We start from the raw sequence: 26663 nt of genomic DNA, 5'->3' as shown, positions 1-26663 counted from the left end.
GATGAGAGGAGAGAGGCTCCCACTGCAAGGCAAGGGATGGGGGGAAGAGAGCTGGAGAGCCGTGGGGACCGGGAGGCGATTCCCACTTTGTTCCCTGGCAGGGAGGGGTGGGTGCTTTCACCCTGGTGCCATCCTGCCCGAGCTACCTGAGCACTGCTGGGCCACGAACAGGTGCTCAGTAGGGTCCAGGGCACTGAGATTTTTGGGGTTTTCCCCCCGTTTTCCCCTCGTGCTCTTGGCTGTCTGCCAGAGGGAAAGGAGCATCCTCAGGATTCACCTGCTCCCAGGGGCTGGCACGGGCTGTGGTTCATCCCAGCCACGTTTCTGGGTGGGCTGGGAGGTGCATCCTGGTGAGATCTCCCTGGATCTGTGGCAAAGCTTCCAGCAGCCTCCTAGGGCACTGAAGGAATTCCTGCTTCCCCTACCAAGCTGTCAGTGCAACCATCAGCCCCAGATCCTGGGGTTTGCCCCCAACAGCCCCCTGGAGCACTGTCTGGGAGTGCTGCTTCCCACCCTGGGTCCCTCAGTGCTGCTGGGAGCTTCTGTCCCTGCTGGAGTTCTGCTGGATTCACTGGTCAAGGCCCTTCCCTGGTAACAGCCCAGGGCCATCATCCCAAAGCCAGGAAGGAGATCCCTCCTTTGCCCTGGACAGACAGAGCTGGGAAGAGGAGGGTGGACATGATTCAAGCCCAGTCCCAGGTGGGCACTTGGTTTGAAGGGACGAAGTGCCCTGTGTGGGACAGTGGCACAGGTGCCATCAGTGTGGGCCCAGCCTGCTCCTCAGAGCCCCCTCCAAGGCAGCTGCTCCTTGCCAGGAGGGTTCCCAGCATGGCCATGGCCATGACTGGCATTGTCTTGGCAGCTGAGACACCAAAATCTTGACCAGGAGCTGTGGTCTCCACATCTGTCACAATTCCCTGGCCAGCTGGCTGAGCAGGTCCAGGATCCTGGACAGCTGGGACAGCAAAACCCCGACAGGAGTGAAATGACACTTTCCAACAAAACACACCAGCAAGGGAGTCAAAGGCTGGTGCACAGCAAGTGGTGACTTGATGTTGTCTTGGTGCCTGTAGCCCACCACCATCTCCCTGTCCTTCTCCATCTGATTTCCAGGTGGGAGGAGTCGTTTCCTCCTGATGGATTTCTGAGCAGCTTTCCCAATTTCCTGTACATTTTTCCTTGGTGCAGATGCACCCCTCAGAGCTCCCGAGTCTCCAGAGCAGATTTTAATCCCTTCTTGATGAAAGTCAGCCAGAAGGAGACCTGCAGAGGAGGCTCCAGTCCAACCAGTCACCCCAAAGCAGGGTCTGTGGCTGGTGGTGTCACGGGGGTGCCCGACTGGGTGCCCATCCTGCACGAGAACCATGGAATCATTACAGTGGAAAAGCCCTCAGAATCCATCCCGTCCAGCCTTTCCCCCAGCACTGCCAAGGCCACAGTGACCATGTCCCCAAGTGCCACATCCATGTGGTTTTTGAGCACTTCCACCTTAGGCATGAATCCTAAGGCACTTCCCAAGTCCTTCTGTCAGTGACCAGACCTATCCCACCTCCATCCCACCCCCCTGAACCCACCTCAGACCCTCCTGTACAGCCTTGCTGTGGATGAAGGACCTATCCCACCTCCATCCCACCCCCCTGAACCCACCTCAGACCCTCCTGTACAGCCTTGCTGTGGATGAAGGACCCATTCCCCACACAGGGAAAAGGAGCTGTTTCCCCCCTGGCCCAGGGGATGGAAGCTGGAAGGATCTCCAAACAATTATCTCATCTCTTCCTTCCACCAAGACAAGCTCAGCTCTGCCTAAACTATTCCTGATGGCTTCCCTGTAATTTGTGCTGAAAACTTCCCACCACAGACGCCCCACACCTTCCCCCAGCAGTCGGCTGCGATATTTTACTCTTCCCACCAGGATACTCTTCCTGCTGTTCAGCTTGGATTGTGCTGGCTGCTTCTTGAATTGTGTCCCACGAGAGCGTGAGCACAGCCCCGCTCCTTCCTTCCCTCCCTCTCCCCCAGCCCTGCTCCTTCCTTCCCTCCCTCTCCCCCAGCCCCGCTCCTTCCTTCCTTCCCTCTCCCCCAGTCCCGCTCCTTCCTTCCCTCTCCTCGCACTTCCAGCTGGGCCCAGCCCCATCCCCAGCACCCCGGGGCTGTCCCAGCACTGAGCTGGGCTCCACCAGCCCCTGCTTTGGGGCTCCCAGCTCCCCCAACCCCTGGAGAGGGTGGGACTGGGGGGCTGTGCCTGCCTTGGGGCTCCCAGCTCTCCCAGTTCCTGAAGAGGTTGGGACTGGGGGTCTGTGCCTGCCTTGGGGGGCTCCCAGCTCTCCCAAGCCCTGGAGAGGGTGGGACTGGGGGGCTGTGCCTGCCTTGGGGCTCCCAGCTCCCCCAACCCCTGGAGAGGGTGGGACTGGGGGGCTGTGCCTGCCTTGGGGCTCCCAGCTCTCCCAACCCCTGCAGAGGGTGGGACTGGGGGGCTGTGCCTGCCTTGGGGCTCCCAGCTCCCCCAACCCCTGGAGAGGGTGGGACTGGGGGGCTGTGCCTTCCTTGGGGCTCCCAGCTCCCCCAACCCCTGGAGAGGGTGGGCCTGGGGGTCCTCTCCCTTCGGTTTCTGTGGAGCAGGTTGGGTTTGAGCTGCCCCATTTCCCACGGACGGTCGGCGCCGACCCTCCCAATTCCAGGTGGAATTCAGAGCACAAAATGCCGGGATCACCGAGGTTGGAGGAGCCCTCTGAGATGACGGAACCCACGCTGTGACCCATCCCCACCTTGGCCCCATCGTGGCACCCCCCCTGCAGCCATTCCCCGAGCCCCAGGCTGGGGTTCCTCTTCCCCCCGGGGTGTTTTCCTGGCCGTGCCTGAACCCAGCCAGCCCCAAAACCTCGGAGCTCTTCTGCGTGTGCCTGGCAGAAAAACCCCCAGACAATGGGAGGAAAAGCTGCGTCAGAGGCAGGCAGAGCGGAGCAGAGCTGATCCTCCCTCGGGAGGGATCCGTGGGATCTGGATCTCCTGCACCTTTCCCGGTGCTCTCCCGGCACAATGCTTCACTTTGTGCCGCAGCACTGAAAGGAATGGTGAAGTTGCTAATAATGGCACTAAAAGAAAATATGCTACATCTGTTATGGATAGCAGTACAAAATTAGCTGATCACACCTCTGACACCCAAGATGTCTTCACTTAAAATACTCGTTGGCTTTACTTTACATAATTTGCTGATTATATTTAAAAGAAATACAATTTTGCAATTACTGTTCTTTCTGGTGTGCTATCTATGCATCATTTTCTTTTTATGTTTATATATTTCTCCTTCATTAGTGCAGTCTGAAGGGTGATTAGATCCCTTCAAACATTTTACAGAGGTTAAACGTTGATTAAGATTTAATTATTACTGTAAATAGCTTGGAATGACATATGGTGCAAAAACCTGACATATGTGCATTTGAATAAATGAAGTGCTATTTCCCATGATGCTTCAGTAGCTGTTTAACAGCTTTGCTGAAGGGTTATGTTGCACCTCATGTTAAGATTGCTTTGATGTTATATTTTGTTGGGTTTTTGCAGCTGAAAGCTAAGAACAGTTTTTCCAGTTTTTAAAAACATTGAATATTTTAAATACCTAAATTGTTTTGCACAAATTTTTGCTAATTTGTCTAACTAGGTTAAACATTTTCAAAAGCATTTCGATTTTTAACGTGGGTTCCTCGCATTGTGTCGGCACCGGCGTGGGTTCGGTGTGCAGGGTTTCCAAAATTCCAGGTTTTCCCAGGTGTCCTGGCCCGGCTGGGAGCGGGGTCTTTGCTTCCCAGGAGTGCCACGGATCCCTCCCGGGGATGCAGAGATTCCAAGTGATTTCAGAGCACGGGAAAGCTGCAGGAGGAGCCGGTGGAAGGAGAAAAATTGGGAAAGGGATGGAGATTTATGGAGGTGGAGAAAGGGGCAGGAAGGGTTTGGCCGTGAGGGTGGAGCCCAGCCAGGCTCTTCCCTCGTGGCACCACCTGGGCTTTGCCAGGTCCAGCTCTGGGCTCTGGATCCCTGGGAGCTGCGGGGAAGGAAGGGATGGGAGGCTGGGCTGGGTGGGATGTGCTGGAGCCTCAGACACTCTATAATTCATTGAGCGCTGCCGGCACAGAACGTGCAGCGTTCCGCGTGCTGCAAACCCGTCCTCGCCGGGGGGGCACCCCAAACACCAGCAACGGCGTGCTTGGCATGGAATTATCCCCATCTCCTCCCTCTCCCCGGATCAGTTCTCCAGCTGATCCAGCCCTGGGCGCTGATCCTGCTCCTCTTTGCCTCCACAGATCGAGACGTCCCAGCTGGAGCCGGAGATCGCCATGGCCACCACCAGTAAGACTGTGGTCTACAACAAAGGCTTGTGAGTGGAAGAGGAGCATCCCAGCCCAGAAGGTCTGGGGAGGGAAGAGGGGAAGCTCCAGCCCTGGGAGAAAGCAAACAAGAAGAAGAAGAAGATGAAATAATATAGCTCAGTGATAGGAGCTGCTCCCGGCAGCCCGGGAGTGAATTAACACCTGCAGAGAACTGACACCTCACACCACTCACAAAGATTCATATTAAAAGTTTTAACTTAGCAACAGGAGCAGCGACTACTACAAATAAAATCACCTTGAACCACTTTAGAACTAGCTAACAAAACTCAGAATGGCTGGCACTGCACGGAGGGGGATCAGGGGCGAGCTCGGAGCTGCCTGCACGACGTCGCCCGGCACATCCTGTGTCCAAGGGAGCTCAGTCCTCACTGCTGCTGCACACCACCGGCTCTGCAGAGACCAAGGGCTGTGGATGGGATTGGTCAGGGCATTGGGAATGCCCAGTGTTGGTTTCCTGCCCTGCCCACCCCAGCACCCGTGCGCTGAAGAGGAATTGCCACGTCCGTGTGCCCAGCGAAGGGCTGGGCTGTGCCCCTTCATCCCTCCTCCTCCTCCTCCTCCTGCTGCTGGTGGCATCCTGCCCTTCACTGTGAGACTGGCTGGCCCTGCATCCCACCCCCTGGAATTCCACAGGGCCTTTGACCTGGGTTTCAGGATCCTGGAAAGCCAAGGTGCCCACGGGTGGATGTTGGAGCAGAAATGGTGCTGGAGCTGCTCTGTTCCTCTGCACAGCCCTGAGGGGGGTTTGTCCCACCCAGCACCCTCTGACAGGGTGCTGCTGATCTGAGGGGGTTGGCTCACCACCTCTGCTGAGCTGGTGTCTAAGGACAGGATGTGGTTTAGGTTTGGATCAGTCCCCAGCTGGGCAGGCAGTTGGACAAGGATCATGGCAGCCCCTTCCAAGTGGAACTCCTCTCCTCTCCTCTCCTCTCCTCTCCTCTCCTCTCCTCTCCTCTCCTCTCCTCTCCTCTCCTCTCCTCTCCTCTCCTCTCCTCTCCTCTCCTCTCCTCTCCTCTCCTCTCCTCTCCTCTCCTCTCCTCTCCTCTCCTCTCCTCTCCTCTCCTCTCCTCTCCTCTCCTCTCCTCTCCTCTCCTCTCCTCTCCTCTCCTCTCCTCTCCTCTCCTCTCCTCTCCTCTCCTCTCCTCTCCTCTCCTCTCCTCTCCTCTCCTCTCCTCTCCTCTCCTCTCCTCTCCTCTCCTCTCCTCTCCTCTCCTCTCCTCTCCTCTCCTCTCCCTCCTTTTTTTTCTCCTTCTCCCTTCTTTTCCCCTTCTTCCTCTTCTTCCTCTTCCTCTTCTCTCCCCCACTTTTGCCAACCCCTCCACTCAGCAAAGCCAACTCTGCCCAAGGCCTTGTGCTGGTGCACACAAGGACCCAAAGCCAGGTCCTGGCAGCTGTGCTGAGCTGATGGCTGTGACACTGCACCTGCCGAGGGGACACTGCCCTCTGGGGACATCTGTCTGTCTGTCTGTCTGTCTGTCCCTTCAAGCTTTGGGGTGGTTAAAGGGCAGAGCTGAGTCACCCCCACACTGCACCGAGTCCTGCCCTGCCTGGGTTTGGGGCCACACTTTGGGTTTCTGGTATCTCACAAAATTCAACACAAATTCCCCCCAAATCCAACCCTGAGGGGCTCCCTCAGGTTCCTTTGGAGCGTGGCCACCAGCAGAACATTCCAGAGGCAGATGTCCCTGCAGGACCCGTGTCCCTGCCTGCAGGATCCCTGTGGAGGGGGCCCCGTGGTGCTGCTGGGGTGGCACAGGCTCTTCCCCTTCAAATGCCAGTTTCTCCTGGGGTTGGGGAGGGTGGGGGGAAGGGGAAACCAAATCCTCACAGGCACAGAATGAGCTGGATGGATTTATGGCAGTGCCTGGAGGTGGGAGCCAGGCCGTGGGGCAGCTCAGGGCCACGGATCCTGCCCTGTGTGAGCCAGGAGGAATTGCACAGAGGGGATGGATGCTCAGGAGTTCAGCAGGCAGGGCAGGAGGGGCAGCTCCAGGCCCTCAGAGCTGCTCCTCTGGGACAGCTCCTGGTCCCAGACACTGCTGGGAGCCCAGCCCTGCTCACCCTGGGGCTGCTCTGGGGTACCCCAGGGCCAGCAGAGCTGAGCTGGGCCCAGGGCAGTCCCTCGATGCACTAGATGAGATGAATGTACCTTCCAGAGGATGGGGAGGCCTGGGGAGGCCACAAGGAGGTGACAGCTGTCCTGGGGACATTTCCATGGCCATCTGTCCTACTGGCAGCACCCTGGGACAGACAGCTCCTGCTGCAGTGAGGGGGGAGCCCAGGGAGGGAGCAGGGACACTGGCAGTGCCCAGGAATGGCAGAAGGGACACTGGCAGTGCCCAGGAATGGAGCAGGGATGCTGGCAGTGCCCAGGAATGGCAGAAGGGACACTGGCAGTGCCCAGGGAGGGAGCAGGGATGTTGGCAGTGCCCAGGAATGGCAGAAGGGACACTGGCAGTGCCCAGGGAGGGAGCAGGGATGTTGGCAGTGTCAGGGAGGGGAGCAGGGACACTGGCAGTGCCAGGGAGGGAGCAGGGATGCTGGCAGTGCCCAGGAATGGAGCAGGGACACTGGCAGTGCCCAGGGAGGGGAGCAGGGATGCTGGCAGTGCCAGGGAGGGAGCAGGGATGCTGGCAGTGCCAGGGAGGGAGCAGGGACACTGGCAGTGCCCAGGGATGGCAGAAGGGACACTGGCAGTGCCCAGGCCTGGCAGAGCAGCTGTGCCATGGAATGGGCTCTTTCCTTGGGGCTGGGGGGTGCTGGGTGTGCAGGTACCCCTGGCACCACCTCCACGGGGGTGTGTGGAGCAGGGCAAGGCTCCTCTGAGGAAGGAATTCCCGTTGGCCAGAGGGGCTCGGCACTCTCTGCCCTCCTCCTGCAGGGTGGGGAGCAGGGCTGAGGCAGGGGCAGCTCTGGAGCTGGCTGGGAGAGGGCTCCTGGCTCGGGTGCCTGTCTGGGGCAGCTTGCCCCTTTCCCCTTCCCCCTTCCCCCTTCCCCCTTCCCCCGAGGGTTCTGCTCAGAGTTTCCTCATCCCCGGGTGCTGTTTGGAGCAGGGGGAAGGAGGAAGGGATGGAGGCTGTGCTCTGCTGTGAGACCCCAGAGAGGAGGGAGCAGAATTTGGGTTGGTGGGTGGTCACAGAGCCGAGGTGTGGTGTGCGAGCTGGGGTTACCTGCACGGAATTCCCAGTGGACGGAAGGAGGCTGGGCTCTGCTGCCATCAAGGAGAACCGGGCATTGCTCAGGTTCTGCCTGGGGGAAGAGCCAGCTCCCGGTGTCCCCGCGGTGGGAGTGGCTGTGGGTGCTTTCCCTGCGCGCATCACCTGCAGGGATCGCCGGTCGGCCGCAGGGTGCCCGTCCCGTCCATGCAGTGCCCATCAGCAGGCGCTGAATCCGGCAGAGACTCGGGGTTGTTAGAGCCAGGCAGCTCGGGGAATGCAGAGGGCCTGGTCCTGGAGAGGGGCTGGGCACAGCTTGGGCATGTCAGAGGAGCTGTGCTGTGAGCGTGGCTCGCCTCAAAGGCAGCTGCTCCGTCAAACAAGTGACAATCAAAGGGCCTAAATGAGTCTGGGTTTGTGTCTGCCCGCACAAACCCCGGCAGACTTGCCTGGCTTGGTGTGGCAGCAGAACGGGGCTCAGTCAGCTCGGCAGGGTTTGTGCTGGGGGGGGGGAAACACCCCGGGCCTGTCAGCCTTCCCCAGGGCTACTCTGCCAGCCTCTGGCAGCCTGGCAGCTGCTGTTGCTCCCAGGTTTTGTCCCAGTGTCACTCCGAGTGTCATGGCCCGTGCCCAAGGCGCTGGGCAGAAGCTCCTGGGGGAGGAGGGGAGAGGCACCGGGCCCCGGGCTCAGCTCCCTTCTGCAGCCTCCTCTGGCAGCACGGAATCGTGGAATGGTTTGGGCTGGAAGGACCCTGGAATGTCACCCCATCCCAAACCCCTGCCAGGAAGGGCTCATCCACAGTCCCTGCAGGTCTGGGGTGGGGAGGTGGCCCTGGACACCCTGGGACTCGTCCCCACATCTCCCAAAGCCAGTGCATCCCCCTGGGACAGCCAGGACACTGCAGGTCCCTCTCTGCTGCCCTCCCCCCGCTGTCCCCAGCTTGGTGACGAGCGGGACGAGGGCTCTGCATGAGGAGCACGTGGTGGTGGCCCTGTGCTCCAAACCCTTGGGAGCCCAGAGCCCTTGGCTGTCCCAGCACGGGGACCCCAGGACCGCAGTGTCCCCAGCTGAGCCCGCCGGGTGTGGGTCCGGCGCCCAGCGAGGGCTGGGACTGAATTCATCCCGAGCAGCTCGGCAGCCCCAGAGCCGAGCCCGTGTGCCACCGCCAGGCAGCTCCAGGCTGGGCTCCCTCCCGGGGCCGGGGCTCCTGTCCTGCCCTTGGGGTGGGAGCCATGGCAATGCCACATGGGAATGTCCCACATGGGAATGCCACATGGGAATGTCCCATATAGGAATGTCACATAGGAATGTCCCACATGGCAATGTCCCACATGGGAATGTCCCACACAGGAATGTCACATGGGAATGTCCCATATGGGAATGCCACATGGGAATGTCCCACATGGGAATGCCACATGGGAATGCCACATGGGAATGTCCCACATGGGAATGTCCCACATGGGAATGTCACATGGGAATGTCCCACATGGGAATGTCCCACATGGGAATGCCACATGGGAATGTCCCATATGGCAATGCCACATGGGAATGCCACATAGGAATGTCACATGGGAATGTCCCATATGGGGATGTCCCATGGGAATGCCACATGGGAATGTCACGTGGGAATGTCCCACATGGGAATGTCACATGGGAATACCCCACGTGGGACTGTCCCATATGGGAATGTCCCACAATGAAATGTCCCACATGGGAATGCCCCACGTGGAAATGCCACATAGAAATGTCCTACATGGGAATGTCCCTCGTGAGAACACCACGTGGAAATGCCCCACACAGGAAGGAGCCACTTGGGAATGTCACATGGGAATGCCATATGGGAATGTCACCTGGGAATGCCCCACTTGAGAATGCACCACATGGGAATGCCATGTGGGAATGCCCCATGGGAATGTCCCACGTGGGAATGTCCCACATGGAAACACCCTACCTGGGAATGTCCCATCTGGGAATGTCCTACCTGGGAATGCCCCATGGGAATGTCCCACCTGGGAATATCCCACCTGGGAATGTCCCATGGGAATGTCCCATGGGACTGTCCCACCTGGGAATGCCCCATGGGAATGCCCCATGGGAATGTCCCACCTGGGGATGTCCCATGGGGATGTCCCACCTGGGGGTGTCCCATGGGACGGTCCCATGGGGATGTCCCACCTGGGAATGTCCCACCTGGGGATGTCCCATGGGGATGTCCCACCTGGGAATGTCCCACCTGGGGATGTCCCACCTGGGGATGCCCCATGGGAATGTCCCACCTGGGGGTGTCCCACCTGGGGATGTCCCACCTGGGGCTGTCCCACCTGGGGCTGTCCCACCTGGGGCTGTCCCACCTGGCATGCCCCCTCAGCCCTTCCAGCACGGAGCCAGGCTCCCCGTTAGCTCTGGCTGCCGGCCCAGCCACCGGTAACGCTCTGCACCTCCGTTAATCACTGATCACTAATTAATCTCCTCGTGCCCAGAGTGGGCCCGGGGCTGGCGGAGCGACCCCGAGCGCTGGCGTTCCCAATCTGCTGTCACTGGGAAGGGGAACGGGAGCTCCCGTCCCGTCCTGGCCCTCGGCACACAACAGCAGCAACGAGGTGATCCAGGTGATCCAGGTGATCGAGGTGATCGAGGTGATCCAGGTGATCCAGGTGATCCAGGTGATCCAGGTGATCCAGGTGATTGAGGTGATTGAGGTGATTGAGGTGATCCAGGTGATCCGGGTGATCGGGGTGATCCAGGTGATCCAGGTGATCCAGGTGATCCAGGTGATCCAGGTGATCCAGGTGATCGAGGTGATTGAGGTGATCCAGGTGATCCAGGTGATCCAGGTGATCGAGGTGATCCAGGTGATCCAGGTGATCCAGGTGATCCAGGTGATCCAGGTGATCCAGGTGATCCAGGTGATCGAGGTGATTGAGGTGATTCAGGTGATCCAGGTGATCCAGGTGATCCAGGTGATCGAGGTGATCGGCTCCCGCGGCGTTTAATTAGAAACGGTGCCTAATTGATTTCTTGGCCATGTTAATTGAGGAGTAATGAGGAGCAGGTTGCAGCACAAGGTGCCAGCGAGAAGTTTGAGTGTCTCTCCTGGAGGATGGGTCTGTTGGCTGCTCCCTGGGACAGCCAGGGGACAAGCCCAGGGTGGTGTCACCATGTCCCAAACCTCCCAGCCCGGGCACAGCTCAGCTCCTTCCGTTTTTCCTTGCGGCTCCTTTTCCTGCTCCCCACCCTGGGCCGTGCCAGCTCCTGGCAGCACGGGCAGGAGGTCCCTGTGGGGTCACCTGGCCAATGCTGGACTCTGCCACCCGGGGACAGGAGACGCTGGGACATCCCTAGCAATGCCACCTGCCCCAGGGACGTGCTGTCCCCTCCTCGTAGAGGGCTGGGATGGAGATCCAGAGCCCGGGATGGCCTTGGGAGGAGCATGGGGGGTCCTGGGGGTGTGAGACCCCCTTGGGCAGAGCTCTGGGCACTGATCAGCCCCCCGGGATGCTCTGAGGACATTCCCAGGCTGGGGTCTGGAGTCCTGGTGCTGGTGGCTGTCCCCAGCTCCAAGTGTGCCCCCAGGTCCCTTTAGGAAACACCACTTGGGGCTTTTTACTGGTTTTTATGGCTTATTCCACACCTGACATCCACTCATCCTTGGATCTGAGCACACCCTGACAGCAAATCCTCCGGGAGTGGCGAGGGGACAGCTGCCAGCACCACGTCTTCCAGCAGGGTGGGCACCCCAGACACCCAGAGACACCCCCAGGCACCCTGGGACACTCTGAGACACCTTGGGGACACCGCAGGGACACCCCAGGATACCCTGAGACACCCCGGGGATACCTTGGGACACCCAGGGACACCCTGGGGACACCCTGAGACATCCCAAGGACACCCCCAGGATACTTCTGGGACACCCCTGGGACACTGAGACACCCTGGAGACACCCCCAGAACACCCTGGGATACCCTGGGATACCCCTGGGATGCATCCCAAACACCCTGAGACACCCCAGGGACACCCAGGGACACCCTGGGGACACCCTGAGACATCCCAAGGACACCCCCAGGACACCCCCAGGACATCCCCAGGATACTTCTGGGACACCCCTGGGACTCTGAGACACCCTGGGGACACCCCCAGAACACCCTGGGATACCCCCAAGACACCCCTGGGACACCCCTAGGACACCCCAGGGACACCCCTGGGACACCCCAGGACACCCCGGGATACCCCGGGACACCCCGGGACACCTTTGGGACACCCCAGGATATGCTGGGACACCTCTGGAACACCCCGGGACACCCCGGGACACCCCAGGGACCCCCCGGGACCCCCCGGGACACCCCTGGGACACCCTGGGACACCCCGGGACACCCCTGGGACACCCCGGGACACCCCAGGATACCCTGGGACACCTCTGGAACACCCGGAACCCCCCCGGGACCCCCCGGCTCCGTCTGTTTTTAACCCCTGCGTCGCCAGCGCCCGCGAGTGCCCGTGTCACCCCCGGCCGTGCCACAATAAAAGAGTCACAGCCTGGCCGTGCTCCGGCTCCGTGTGCGATCCCAGAGGGAATGGGCGATTGAAAGGGCCCCTCCAAGGACAGGCTTATTATGGGCTGGCTCTCCGGGAGGAGCTGCTGGGGGTTTTCCTTGGAATGGATTTCCCTGGGTGTGGGGAGGGGCTGATGGATTTTGTGTGTTTGTATATAATTATACATAAATAATTACAAAATCTGTATAATGCTAGAATATTAAAATATGTATAATTATAGGCATAATATATATAATTATCATCTAGTACATATAATAAAATATATAAGCCAATTGATATATTTTAAAATATGTAATTAGATATTATTATATATAATATACAGCCGATAGAGCACAATCTATATTTTATATATACATATTACATACAAAATATTCGGTGTGCCTACTAATAAATATATATAAAATATAAATTATAAAACACAATATACACATTATACATGCATTTCTATGTATCTGATTTATTCATGTGTATATATGTGTATATATGCTATATTTTATATATTACTATTTTATTGTTTTACATATATATATATATATATAATTCATATATATATATGGTTTGGCGCTTTTTTTTTTTTTGTTTGGGTTTTTTGGTGTTTTTGTGTTTGTTTTTTTTTTTAATATTTATATGTGTTTTCCCCCAAATTCCAGGAATACCTGGGAAGGGCTCCTGACCTTTGTCCCCTGAGCTCCCCCGTCTCGGGGTCCCGGTGGGGCCAGCCCCGGGTGTCCCATCCCTGCAGGGACATTCCCGAGGGGTCCGCAGGGAACTGCAGCAGGTCGGGAGCTCTCCCGACATTCGGTCCCTGTGCAGGTGAGGAGCTGCCATCCCTGGAGCTGCCACATGCCTGTCACACCTGTGGGACCGCGGGGACACCCCCGGGGACACCCTGGGACACCCCACATACCTGTGACACCTGTGGGACCCCGGGGACACCCCCAGGGACACCCCACATACCTGTGACACTGTGGGACCCCGGAGACACCCCCGGGGACACCCTGGGACACCCCACATACCTGTGACACCTGTGGGACCCCCGGGAACACCCCCAGGGACACCCCACATACCTGTCACACCTGTGGGACCCCGGGGACACCTCCAGAGACACCCCACATACCTGTGACACCTGTGGGACCGCGGGAACACCCCCAGGGACACCTGTGGGACACCCCACATACCTGTCACACCTGTGGGACCGCGGGGACACCCCCGGGAACACCCCACATACCTGTCACACCTGTGGGACCCCGGGGACACCCCCAGGGACACCCCACATACCTGTCACACCTGTGGGACCCCCGGGGACACCCCCAGGGACACCTGTGGGACACCCCACATACCTGTCACACCTGTGGGACCGCGGGGACACCCCCAGGGACACCCCACATACCTGTGACACCTGTGGGACCCCCAGGGACACCCCCAGGGACACCCCACATACCTGTCACACCTGTGGGACCCCGGGGACACCCCCAGGGACACCCCATATACTTGTCACACCTGTGGGACCCCCGGGGACACCCCCAGGGACACCTGTGGGACACCCCACATACCTGTCACACCTGTGGGACCCCCGGGGACACCCCTAGGGACATCCCCAGGGACACCCCACATACCTGTCACACCTGTGGGACCCCAGGGACACCCCCAGGGACACCCCACATACCTGTCACACCTGTGGGACCGCGGGGACACCCCCAGGGACACCCCACATACCTGTGACACCTGTGGGACCCCGGGGACACCCCTGTCCTCACCCAGCGCCATGGAGCCACTTGTCCCAGTGGCTCCCAGTGGCTCCCAGTAGCTCCCAGTGGCTCCCACGCCCATCCCACAGGGACGCCGCTGTCCCCACCCCGCGCGGGGCGCGGTCCCCACCCCGCAGGTCTCCAGGTGAGTTTCCAGCAGGTTTTTCCTTTATTTCCACGCAGTAACACTCACTACAGCTGCTACCTACGGGAGGGAACGCACGCACACGGGCACGGGAGAAAGAATAAATTAAAAGAAATGGTCATAAAAAACCCAAACGATGAAACAACGGAAAAAAAAATAGGGGTGGGGAGTGGTGGGGAAATGAGAATAAAAAGGCGGATGAAGGAGGGCTTGGAACATCGAGCTCCGGGTGGGACGCGGTGGTCGGATCTCCCGGCCCCAGCGCCGGGGAGGATGCGCGCTGCGGGGCCGCCCTGGCAGCCTCCTCTCCCTCCTCGGCTCGGCCGGAGCGCCCCGAAAGCCCCTCCGAGGGTCGCCGCGGGCGGCGGGGGGACGGGCACGGGCCCCGGCCCCGGGAAAGGCCGCGGGCGGCGGCGGCGGCGTGGCCGTGTCCCTACAGTCCGGTGGGTGCCGCCGCCGGGGTCCCCCCTGCGTGCCGCGGGCTCCTCGCCATGCTGGCCGCACCAGGAGCCTGTCCCTGCCTTAGTCGTTGGAGGTGACGTCGATGTCTTCTCCGCTCGACTGCTTGGTGGCGAGGCGCCATCGGTTGATGTGGTGCGAGCCCTTCTTCTTCTGGTCCGAGTCGGGGCCCTCCTCCTCCAGCTTCTGCCGTTTGTATTTCGTCCGCCTGTTCTGGAACCACACCTTCACCTGCGGCACAGACACAGCGCCGGTGGGCTCGGGCACGGCCGGCCCTGCGCGGGGAGGCTCGGGCTTCCCTGGAGAGGGGACACGCTGGCCCTGGCCCTTGGCCCTGCTCCTATCCCTGTCCCTGTTCCCATCCCTGTTCCTATCCTTATCCCTGTTCCTGTCCCTCTCCCAGTCCCTGGCCCTGTTCCTATCCCAGTCCATGTCCCCATTCCTAACCCTATCTCCATCCCTGTCCCCATCCCTGTCCCTGTCCCTGATCCTGACCCTGTCCCCATCCCTGTCCCTGTCCTTGTCCCTGATCCTGACCCTGTCCCCATCCCTGCCCCTGTCCCCATCCCTGTCCCTGTTCCTGTCCCTGTCCTTGTCCCTGATCCTGACCCTGTCCCCATCCCTGTCCCTGTTCCTGTCCCTGTCCCTCCCCATCCCTATCCCTGTCCCTGTCCTTGTCCCTGATCCTGACCCTGTCCCCATCCCTGTCTCTGTTCTTTACCCTGTCCCCATCCCTATCCCCACCCCCATCCCTATTCCCGTCTCTGTCCCTGTCCCCTCCCCATCCCTATCCCTGTCCCTGTCCCTGTCCCCTCCCCATCCCTATCCCTATCCCTGTCCCCTCCCCATCCCTGTCCCTATCCCTATCCCTGTCCCCTCCCCATCCCTATCCCTGTCTCTGTCCCTGTCCCTGTCCCTCCAGGAATGCTCCCACAGCCACCCCTCCCTGCCTCAGTTTCCCACAGCAAGGTGGGACACGGGGCACAAATGTGGCACAAATGTGGCACAAATGTGGCACAACTGTGGTTGCTGCCACCTGGCAGCCCTGGAGAAACCCGGGGGGCTGAAGGACACTCGGTGACACCTCAGACACAGGACAGCATGGGGGTGACACTCCTCACAGCACCCAGAGCCGCCAGCCCACGCTGGGCTGGGCCTGGATGGGCACAGGACAGGGGAGCAGCCCAAGCCAGCCCTGTTCCAGCTGCCACTGCTGCCAGGGGCCACGGGCACAGCGGCTCCAGTGACACTGGGACAATGCTCGGGGCCATCCCCACACCTCCAGCCAGGACCAGAATCCCAATTATCCTTCATGAATTGATCACACCGAGGTTTCAGGAGACCTTTCCTGCTCTGCTGGTGCCACACCCTGTCCCAGGGGCCCGGAGGGACAGCGAGGTCTCCACACCTGGGGATCCCACCCAGGAACCCTGAGCCACCCCTCAGCCCTGGCTCCAGGGGCTGGGCTGGGCTCAGGGCCAGGACTGGGGACAGGGAAGCACGGCCAGGGCCACTTTGGGGTGCTGAGGGCACCCACAGGGTCAGGGGGCACGGAGGGAGGTGGGATGGCACAGGCAGGGATGGGGATGGGGATGGGGATGGGGATGGGGATGGGGATGGGGATGGGGATGGGGATGGGGATGGGGATGGGGATGGGGATGGGGATGGGGATGGGGATGGGAATGGGGATGGCACAGGTGGAGATGGGGATGGCACAGGCGGGGATGGGGATGGGGATGGGGATGGGGATGGCACAGGCAGGGATGGGGATGGGGATGGCAGGGATGGGGATGCAGGATGGCAGCAAGAAGCAATACTGGTGGCAGCGGTGAGGGATGCAGGATGGCACAGGCAGGAATGTAGGGATGCAGGATGGGGATAACAGAGGCAGGGATGCAGGATATGGGATGCAGGATGGGGGATGGCAGTGAGGACGGATGCTGGTGGCAGCGGTGAGGGATGCAGGATGCTGCAGGAAGCAGTGTGGATGGGGTGAGGGATGTTGGATGCTGCAGGCAGGGTTATGGGATGGGATGGGATGGGATGGGATGGGATGGGATGGGATGGGATGGGATGGGATGGGATGGGATGGGATGGGATGGGATGGGATGGGATGGGATGGGATGGGATGGGATGGGATGGTGCAGGTGGGATGCAGAATGTGGCAGTTGGGATGGTGAGGGGTGCTGCAGCTGGGATGGTGCAGGGAGCAGTGCTGGGTGCTGCAGGCAGGGATGGGGGTGAGGGATGGCGGTGGGGTGGGATGGGGATGGCAGTGGGGTGGGACACTGCAGGCAGCGGTGCAGGATGAGGATGCCGCAGGTGGGATCCAGGATGCCCCCGGCGGGCTGCGGACGCTGCCCGGCTCTCGGGCACCAGGTGCAGCACTAGGTGCCGCTGCTCGGCCGCCGCTGCCAGCCCAGCCCAGCCCAGCCCAGCCCAGGCCAGGCTGAGCCTTCTCCCGCAGCCGTTCGGGTCCTGCAGCCGCTGGCCCCGCTCAGCTGATGCCGGGAGCAGCGGGCTGTCATCGCCCCGGCCTTCAGCACCGACCACAGGCACCGCCCGCCCCCTGCTCCGGAGCCCCCCGGGGCGGCACAGCCCGGCATTCCCAGTTCGGGCCGGCATTCCCAGTTCGGGCCGGCATTCCCATCCCCAGTCAGCATTCCCATCCCCAGTCAGCATTCCTATCCCCAGTCAGCATTCCCATCCCAGGCGTTCCCAATTCCGGCCGGCATTCCTATCCCGGGCTGGCATTCCTATCCCAGACCAGCATTCCCAGTTCTGGCCGGCATTCCCGTCCCGGATCAGCTTTCCCAGTTCGGGGGCCGACATTCCCAGTTCGGGAGCCGGCATTCCCATCCCGGATCAGCATTCCCAGTTCGGGGGCCGGCATTCCCAGTTCTGGGGCCGACATTCCCATCCCGGGTCAGCATTCCCAGCCCAGCATTCCCATCCCGGGTCAGCATTCCCAGCCCAGCATTCCCATCCCAGCCCAGCATTCCCAGCCCGGCCCGGCATTCCCTGGAGCCACGGCCAGCCCAGCAGCAGCCGCTGACTTTGGGCTGTCCCGGCTCGGAACGGCTCCTCCCGGCAGCGGGACACCATCCATTGCCTTTCCTACCTCTGGGGCATTCCCGGAGCCGTGCCGGGCTGGCGCCTTTCATCCAGGCGCCGCAGAGCACTTTGCAAACTGTGCTCAAACCTCCGCGAGCAGGGAAGGTGCCTTATCCCTAAGTTGTGGAAGGGGAACCAAGGCACAAAACAATTAATTCTGTTCGAGCGCGGCTGTGCCGGAGCAGGGCGGGGGAGCCGCGGCCCGGCCCGGCCCGGCCCGGCTCGGCTCGGCTCGGTTCCTGCGGGACGAGGCTCCCCGGGATTCCCGGCTGGGAGCGGGGATGTTCCCGGGCTGGAGGCGCTCCCGCGCCGCATCCCTCGCTCCAAAGGCCGCAGCCAGGCCGGGAGAATTGCGGGGCGCTCCCCGTGGCACCGGGGATGAGCGGCCCCCGAGCCCCGGGAGGAATCTCTCTAAAGCCCCGAGCCGGGCTTTCATCCCTTCCCCGATTAACCCTTCTCGTGCCGGGTGTTTGTGCATGCCAGGTCCCGGCGCCGCCGCTCCCGGGGCTGGCTCTGTCCCCCGGGGTCACCTCCCGCCCCGAGCTCCTGCTGCGGGACAGGGACAGGGACAGGAACAGGGACAAGGACGGTCCCGGGCTGGCTCCTGCATCCCTGCCCTGTCCCTAAGCCCGGCTCCCGTCCGTGTTTCCCTGCACATTCCCGGCCGTGCCGTGCCCTGAGGGCCACCACGGCCCCCGGGACATCCGGTGGCACCTGGGGAATCAGCGCTGGCCCCAAGGCGACATTGCCATCACCTCTCGGGGACAATTAAAATCCCTGTGGAGCTTCCCCAGGCGGTGACACAGAGGGTGAGGGCACTGGGAGGGTGTGGATGGGGACAGGGAGGGAGCAGCCCCGCTGTCACAGGGTGACACCGCCTGTGCCGGGTCGTCACCCAAAGTGCCACCACCCCCACTGCCAGCGCTGCACCTCCGTCTGTTCCTGCAGGGACTTCCCCCCTAAAAACCCCCCAGAACTTCTCTGGTTTGTTTTTGGGGACAGTTCTCGGGGCAGAGGACAACTGCCAGCCCTGGGCCTCGCACGGGGCCCCTCTGCAGCTCTATCTGGGCATCTTTCTCCTCCCGTGATTCCCAGGCATTCGCTCCGTTAATTATTAATTATTAATTACAGCCAGCACCGAGCCCCTGGCCAGGGCTGCTCCGCCCCTGCAGGGACAGCTCCGGGAGGGGACACCAGGACATGCAGGGACCCCATAATCACCCCAAAACCAGGAGGGAACACTGGGACACACGGTGACTCCATAAAAATCCCAAAGCTGTGAGGGGACACGGGGACACACAGGGGCTTTGTAGCCACCCCAAAGCTGTGAGGGGACACGGGGACACACAGGGGCTCTGTAACCACCCCAAAGCTGTGAGGGGACACGGGGACACACAGGGGCTCTGTAACCACCCCAAAGCTGTGAGGGGACACAGGGACACTGGGGCTCTGTAACCACCCCAAAGCTGTGAGGGGACACGGGGGCACTGGGGCTCTGTAGCCACCCCAAGCTCCCCTCTGCAGCAGCCAGGGAGAGGTCTCTGCTTAGGGAATGCAGATTTGAGACCCCGAGTGGGGTTTGCCCCACGAGCTGCCAGGGCTGGAGCGGCTCTGCTGGGAATTCTGGGCTCCATCGTGCCAGAGGAATCCAGGGAAGCGCCTTCCCAGCCCAGGCTGCTCCCATGGCAGGGGAAGTGACCTGGTGCCACCAGTGCTGGGCACGGGAAAGCCGTGCCCAACCCGACAGGACACAGCACGGTGCCCCAGCTCGTCCCGTTCCCAGAACACATCTCAGATCCCAGCCTGGCACACAGCCCTGCTGATCCCAGAGCATGGCAGGGCATGGGATCCCTGCTGATCCCAGAGCACCACAGGGCATGGGATCCCTGCTGATCCCAAAGAACCCACAGGGCATGGGATCCCTGCTGATCCCAAAGAATCCACAGGGCATGGGATCCCTGCTGATCCCAAAGAACCCACAGGGCATGGGATCCCTGCTGATCCCAAAGAACCCACAGGGCATGGGATCCCTGCTGATCCCAGAGCACCACAGGGCATGGGATCCCTGCTGATCCCAGAGCATGGCAAGGCATGGGATCCCTGCTGATCCCAAAGAACCCACAGGGCATGGGGCCCTGCTGATCCTGGTGCCACCACAGTGCCCAGGATCCCTGCTGATCCCAGAATATGCCAGGGCCTGGGATCCCCAGTGATTCCAGTGACACCGCAGAACCCAGGTTCCCTGCTGATCCCGGTGCCAGCAGAGTGCCCAGGATCCCTGCTGATCCCGGTGCCCAGGATCCCTGCTGATCCCAGAGCACCCACAGTGCCCAGGATCCCTGCTGATCCCAGAGCACCCACAGTGCCCAGGATCCCTGCTGATCCCGGTGCCCAGGATCCCTGCTGATCCCAGAGCACCCAGAGTGCCCAGGATCCCTGCTGATCCCAGAGCACCCAGAGTGCCCAGGATCCCTGCTGATCCCAGAGCTCCCACAGTGCCCAGGATCCCTGCTGATCCCAGAGCACCCACAGTGCCCAGGATCCCTGCTGATCCCAGAGCTCCCACAGTGCCCAGGATCCCTGCTGATCCCGGTGCCCAGGATCCCGGCTGATCCCGGTGCCTCCACCCAGCCCAGACCCGCCCCCCCACGCAGCTCGATGTCACCTGTGTCACACCCCCGTGTCCCCATCACACCCAAAGCCCCAGAGGGCTCCCCCTGCTCAGACCATCCCAGATTCCCTCCGGAGCCCTCCCTGCCCCTTCTCCACCCTGACCCCACTTTGGGATTTCCCTCGGGGCTCTGAGCTGCATTGTGTTCCCCCAGGCCCTTTGATTTTGCTCTTGTTCCAACCTCACCCCAAATTAACGCAGCTCCTGGGCAGGAGAGCGGCTGGGAAGGGGTTAAACACCTGCACCATCCCCAGCCCATATCCCAAGGCATTTCCTGATGCTGGGCAGGACCTGAACCCTTCTCACCTTCCCGAGCTGCTCCAGGTGCTGCTCCCAGCCCGGGGGACCCGGAGCTGGCACAGCCCGGAGGGCAAAATTCCATTTTCCAGGGGAAAAGCAGCTGGGAAATAGGGCCAGGCACAGCCACGAGCTGCAACCCCTCTGGGAATTGTTAAATCCACGAAAAACTGGTAAAAGCCCCCAAACTGTGGGTTTGGGTGTGGGGCCCCAGGTGAAAACACACCTGTGGCACGCTGGGGTGGGTGTCGTAGATAAAGCAGGCTGGTTTTCCATGGGAATTTGATTCCATGCAGGATTTATCACCGAATATTTAATTAACAATAAAAATAATAAGAACAGTAATAATGTGCTGGGTTTGGCACAGCCACCAGCCCCTGGCTGTCCCACTCCTCCAATCCCAATACCTGGGTGTCTCCAAACCCCTGGCACGCCGGGATTATTTCCCTCAAGGTAATGAAAACAGATTTTTTTTTTTTTTTAATTATTTTTCCAAAGCCACCAAAGAGAAAGGGAGAACGTTTCCCTGCAGCCTGGATCCCCAGAGGCGGGTGCCATTCCCGGATGGATCCCTGGGGCCGCGGGAAGGACGGAGCCTCTCCCGGCCCCGCCGCTGCCTCCCGCGCTCGCTCCCTGCCAGCAGCAGCAGCTTCCCAAAATCACGGAAACACCACACTCCGAGCAGCCTGCAGCACCCGAGAAATGAAAATTTAAAATATCTCCGTGGCCTCTTTGCGCTCTGAAACCCCCCTGGGGTTCGGGCTGGGTGCCGCCGCTGCGCTCCCCCAGTAAATGGCATTATCGCATTTAGGCTCCGGGCCGTGCTGGAAAAGGCCGGGGAATGGCTAAGCTCCCCCTGGGGCATCCCGCAGCTGCCCTTTCCACCCTGACAAGTTCCTGGCTGTTCTTTGACCTTTGGGTTTTGTCCTTTTTTTCCCTTTTCTCCCCGTTCCGGCCCGGGGAGGTGACGGCAGCGGCGGGAAGGGCCCCGAGCCGGTGCCGGCGCTGAGCCCCGCGGGCTGCGGGCTGGGGCAGCATCGCCCTCGGGATCCAAACACCCTGGGCATTTGGGGGGCTCTGTCCCTGCTTCCAGACACCCACAGCTGCTCCTTCCTGCCGTCCCCGTGCCCGTGACATTTTCCTCCCAGGAACTTCCAGCTCCCAGGGACGCGTCTGGAGGTTTTGTTTGGCAGAGCCTGGGCAAGGATGAGCCAGGCGGGTACTGGGAACACCCACGGCTCCAGCTTTATTTCCCAACTAAATTTAAGCTTAAATTTCAATCAGTTCAGCACATAGGCCTCACCACCTCACCAGAATTTGGGGAAAACTTTCTCCCTTCCTTCAGCTGCTGAATATCCGGGGAAATAAAACTCCTTCCCCTGGAGCGTGTGGCAACAGCCGCTCACCAGGGCTCGGACACACAGGGATGCTCAGCCCCAGGTCCCGCATTTCCCCCCAGCTCTGTACACTTTTCCTTCACCCTCGTGTTTCTCCTGGGTCTCCTTACATCGAAATTCCTGTGAAACGTCTGTTCTGATCCCAGAAAGTCTCATCCGAAACCAGCGCCCTTCGGCAGCACCGTCTCACACCCATCCTCAATTCCGGCTGTTGGTGCACAGACCCGGGGCTGCTCGGCTCAGCCACGGGTTTCCAGCTTTCCAGGGAAGCCTTCAGGCTGCTGCTCCTTGCCTGACTGGATTTTTAAACCCATAAATTGCTCCCAGGGAAAACACCCCAAGCCAGCGAGGAACACCACCGGAAAAGCGCTGCGGAGAGAGCGGGACAGCGCCGGAGCCGCATTCCCAGCCCCAAACATGCCACACTTCTGGAACCCCAAAAGCTGCCTCACAAAAACCCCAAACCCACCCCGAGGAGCACCAGAACACCTGCAGGCTCTGGGGGTCCTGGGGAGTCCCAGCTGGGGTTTGACGCGGGAGCGCTGCGCGGGTCTGGGGCCGCTGCCGGGACACGGCGGGACACGGCGGGACACGGCGGGACAGACAGCCAGGTGGCAGTACCTGTGTCTCGGAGAGGCTGAGGCTGCTGGCCAGCTGCTTGCGCTCGGCGCCCACCACGTAGTGATTCTTCTCGAAGGCTCTTTCCAGGCGCAGCAGCTGCGACGGGGAAAAGGCCGTGCGGATGCGCTTGGGCTTGCGGGCGAAGGGGCCGTGCAGCAGGAGGCTCTCCTGGGACACCTCGCTCCCTGCGGGCACACACAGAGCTCAGCGCGGCCCCGCAGCCCCGGCCCCCCTCGGCACGGCGCTGCTGGGGTCGCTTCCAGGCCCTGAGACACGGGAAGGGCACAAAAAGGGGAATTGCGGGGTTTTGGGAGATTTCCCCACCCTGAAATTGCGGTTTTTGTGCCACGTTCTGGATTCTCTCAGCGCCACGGTGGGGTTGGAGATGAGGCCAAAGGGAGAGCAGGGAGAGAGAAAGAAATAAAGAGAGGGAGAAGGGATGGACAGGGAGAGCAGCAGGAAGAGGGAAGAGAGGAAGAGAAGGTGGGAGGCAGAGAAAAAAATGAGACAGGGAGAAAAAGAAATTATAAAATAGGAGAAAGACTGAGAAAGTGACAGGAAAAAATAGCCAAGGAAAACTAAGGAAGAAAAAAGTGGAGGGAAGAAAGAAAGAAAGAGGGAAGGGGACAAGGAAAGAGAGGAGAAAAGTGGGAAAGCAATTTAAAAAGAGGGAAAGAAAAAGAAAGAAAAAAGAAGGAAAAGATAGTGAAAGGAGAAAGAAAGAAAGAGACAAGAAGTGGGAAAGCAAAAAAAAAAAAAAAAGAAGGAAAGAAGCAAAGAATAACGAACGAGAGAAGGAAATCTGTAAAGCAAGCGAGCGAAACAAGGTAGAAAGAAACGAAAGCAAGGGAAGAAACAGAAAATTAAAGGCGGAGAGAGAAGGCAGGAGAGAGGGACGGCTCGGGAGAGCGGCGGGCCGGGCTCGGGGGCTGGGGGGAGCCGGAGCCCCGCGCGGCCCCGGCCGGAGCCGCTCCCGGGGCCGAGGGGGCCGGGCCGGTGCCCCCGGGCGCCGCCGGCAGCGGCCGCAATCCCCGGCGGAGCCCCGGGGACGAGCGAGGGGTTGGTGCCGAGCAGATAAAACTAATCCGGGCTGCGGGACCCCCCGGCACCGCGGCGGGACAGAAGGGACGGCGGTGGAGGGGAAACGGAGAGGCACAAAAAGAGAAAAAAATAAACAAAACGCAGGAAGAAAAAAGAGAAAGAAAAAACATGGGAAAAAAGGAAAGAAAAGGGCGCAGCTACAGAAAGGAAAAGAAAGAGGATAGGAATGAACGGAGAGAAAAAAAATAAAGATAAAAGAAATAGAGACAGAATCGGAAAATTAAGAGAAAGAAAGAATGAACGAAAGGAAGAAAGAACGAAAGAAGCAAAACAAGAAAGTGAGGAAAAGAAAGAGAAGAAGGAAATAAAGAGAAGAAAAGGGATCGAGAGAAAATCTACAGAACCATCTCTGCGCAGCCGAGATCTACCGCCCCGAAATCCTTCCCTTCGTTCCCGGGAAGGAGAAAACCAAATTCCCGGCTCGGCTGCGCCCGGAGGCGGCGGCGCCGGTCCCGTCCCCCGGAGCTCGGCGATGCTCGGCCGGGACTCTGCGGGGCTGCGGGAGCGCTCCGCGGCTCTGCCCGGCCACGGCCACGGCCCCGGGGCTGCGGGAGCGCTCCGGCCGCGGCTGTGAAAGGCACCGGCACCGGCACCGGGCGTGCGGAGCCGCCGGGCGTGCGGAGCCGCCGGGTGCTCGGAGACACCGGCGCCGGTACGAAGCGCCCGGGGCCCCGGCCGTGCGTGCGGGCACGGCAGCAACAGGTCCTGCCGTGCAGCCGGGCCCCCCGAGCCCCGGGAGGAGCCCCGCAGCCCCCGGGGCCCCGGCAGCGCTCGGCCCGCGCCCCCCGCGGCCCCCGCTCACCTTGGAAGCGGTGGCCGAAGAAGCGGTTCCGCAGCACCCAGGGGTAAAAGTTGAGCGGGTCGCGGTGCTGCGGCCCGAAGAAGGGGTGCGGGTGCGGCAGGGCCGAGCCCCCCAGCTGGGGGGGCCCGACGGGCAGCGCCGGGTGCCCCACGGCCTCGGGGAAGACGAGCTCGGCGCTGCCGTACAGGGCCCGGCCGGCGGCTCCCTGGAAGCCGGGGGCGAAGGCGGCGGCGTCGGCGGCGGCGGCGGGGCCGGGGTAGGCGAGGGCGGCGGGGCGCGGGGGGTCCTCGGGGCCCAGGGGGGTGTCCTTGCCCACCAGGGACTCGATGGTGAAGCAGCGCTTCGCGGACGGCTGGAACATGGTGTGAGCCGGGAGCGGGGGGGGGGGGGCCGGAGCGGGGCCGGTCCTGCGGGTGCGCGCGTGTGTGCGGTGTGTGTGTGTGTGCGTGTGCAAGAAACCTCCCCCTGGGCACGGCACACACACGCGGACCCGCGGCCCGCACCCCTCCCTCCCTCCGCCCCCGCCCCGCCGCCCACCCGCGGGCGCCCACGCAGCCCCGAGCCCCGGGCGGCCGCTCCAGAGGCGGGCGGTACCTGCGGGGCCGGCCGGGGGCGGCCGCACCTGAGCCCCGCGCCGAGAGGGGAGGCCCGCGGAGGCAGGGCCGGGATGGGGAGGGCAGGGAAGGCAGGGATGGGGTGGGAGAGCAGGGCTGGGATGGGGAGGGCAGGGAAGGCAGGGATGGGGTGGGAGAGCAGGGCCGGGATGGGGAGGGCAGGGCCGGGACGGGGAGGGCAGGGCCGGGACGGGAAGGGAGAGCAGGGATTGTAGGGGTGGGATGGGGAGGGCAGGGATTGCAGGGATGGGAAGGGAGAGCAGGGCCGGGATGGGAAGGGAGAGCAGGGCCGGGATGGGAAGGGAGAGCAGGGCCGGGATGCGGAGGGCAGGGATCGTAGGAATGGGATGGGAAAGCAGGGCCGGGATGGGATGGGAGAGAAGGGCCGGGATGGGAGAGAAGGGCCGGGATGGGGAGGGCAGTGAATGCAGGAACGGGTTGGGAAAGCAGGGCCGGGATGGGGAGGGCAGGGAATGCAGGAACGGGTTGGGAAAGCAGGGCCGGGATGGGGAGGGCAGGGAATGCAGGAACGGGTTGGGAAAGCAGGGCCGGGATGGGGAGGGCAGGGAATGCGGGAATGGGATGGGATGGAAGGGGAAAGCAGGGCCGGGATGGAGGAGCAGGGGAAGTAGGGATGGGATCAAGGTAGGGATGGGATGGGATGGGATAGGATGGGGAGAGCAGGGATGGAAAGGACGGGCGGTGGAAGGAAGAGGAGGCAGAGCGGGGTAAGGACAGGCAGGGGAGGCAAAAGGAAGCAAGAGGAGGCCGGGGGAGGACAAGGGCAGCCAGGAAGAGTCAGGGGAGGCACGAGGCAGGGAAGGCACGGGAGGTACGGACGGGCAGGGGAGGACAAGGAGAGGCAGGGGAAGACACGGGGAGACGGGGCAGGAAGGGGAGGCAGAGGAGGCAAAAGGACGCAGAGAGCGCCCGAAAAACTGGACTGGAGCCGCTCCCGCAGGCGCGCCGCGAAGTTGTGGCGAAAGGGCTCCGGCTGCGTGGGGCGGGGGGGCTCCCTCCGTATTAAAAAAATTTTTAAAAATCTTTTAAAATTCTCCTTTTTTTTTTCTCCTTCTTTTGGTTTTCTTTTTCCTTTTTTTTTTTTCCTATATAAATAAGTAAGCCAGCCCTGCCCGCAGCGGCGGAGTGGAACCCCGGCCCGCGGGGGGAGCACAGGTGGAGCCTCCCCCTCTCCTCTGCCGCTCCCGCGTAAGCTCCGCTCCCCTCCGCGTGTCCTCTTCCAAAGGCAGGACCTTCCCCCGGCCCAAACCTCTTCCCACCGCTCCGATCCTGCACGGGGAATGGAAAAAAAAAAAAAAAAAAAAAGCCAAAGCTCCCAAGAAGTGGCAATTTTGGCAATTTTGTCCGTTTTCCCCCCGCGCGGGGGATGCGCGGGCGCGCAGCCCCTGCGCGGGCCGGTCCCGAGTTCACTCCGCAGTTTGGCTCTGCTCGGAGTTTTGTTGGCCCGCGGAGGAGGGGGCCAGCCCTCCCCTCCCGCACAAAGGGGGTTGAAAGTCTATTTTCCACTTGGCTGGATCGAAATACTCCGCGCGGGATCCTTCCCCCCGCGGAGAGGAGAGCGCTGCTGCGCGCCCGCGGGCTCTG

General features: G+C 61.2%; 2 protein-coding genes across 2 annotated transcripts in view; one reads left to right on the top strand and one right to left on the bottom strand.

The window, feature by feature from the left end:
• Positions 1-3250, top strand: part of SFXN5 (sideroflexin 5) — a 97321-nt gene extending 94071 nt beyond the window's left edge. Inside the window, exon 12 of the mRNA XM_059845568.1 lies at positions 2679-3250. Coding sequence (XP_059701551.1) covers positions 2679-2732 — 54 coding nt within the window. The 3' untranslated portion in view covers positions 2733-3250. The remainder of the gene's footprint in view (positions 1-2678) is intronic.
• An 11227-nt stretch (positions 3251-14477) lies between these two features.
• On the bottom strand, positions 14478-24805 carry LOC132326854 (homeobox protein EMX1-like). Its single transcript, XM_059845570.1, has 3 exons — positions 24445-24805; positions 22542-22726; positions 14478-14672 (listed from the first exon to the last, which is right to left on the bottom strand). Exons 1-3 carry the CDS (start codon positions 24803-24805, stop codon positions 14505-14507), a joined length of 714 nt encoding a protein of 237 aa, XP_059701553.1. The 3' UTR covers positions 14478-14504.
• Positions 24806-26663: the final 1858 nt, after the last annotated feature.

The sequence above is a fragment of the Haemorhous mexicanus genome, chromosome 4, assembly GCF_027477595.1.
Source record: "Haemorhous mexicanus isolate bHaeMex1 chromosome 4, bHaeMex1.pri, whole genome shotgun sequence".
Taxonomy (NCBI): Eukaryota; Metazoa; Chordata; class Aves; order Passeriformes; family Fringillidae; genus Haemorhous; species Haemorhous mexicanus.
Note: the sequence above shows the minus strand (reverse complement) of the source record. Positions and strands in the feature narration are given on the sequence as shown.

Excerpts from the sequence above, each read along its gene's own strand:
- LOC132326854 (XM_059845570.1), bottom strand. The coding sequence starts at position 24,805 with ATGTTCCAGCCGTCCGCGAAGCGCTGCTTCACCATCGAGTCCCTGGTG. Across the intron at positions 22,727-24,444 it reads CTTCGGCCACCGCTTCCAAG|GGAGCGAGGTGTCCCAGGAG; the intron begins GTGAGCGGGGGC and ends GTGTGCCCGCAG. Across the intron at positions 14,673-22,541 it reads TCAGCCTCTCCGAGACACAG|GTGAAGGTGTGGTTCCAGAA; the intron begins GTACTGCCACCT and ends TCTGTGCCGCAG.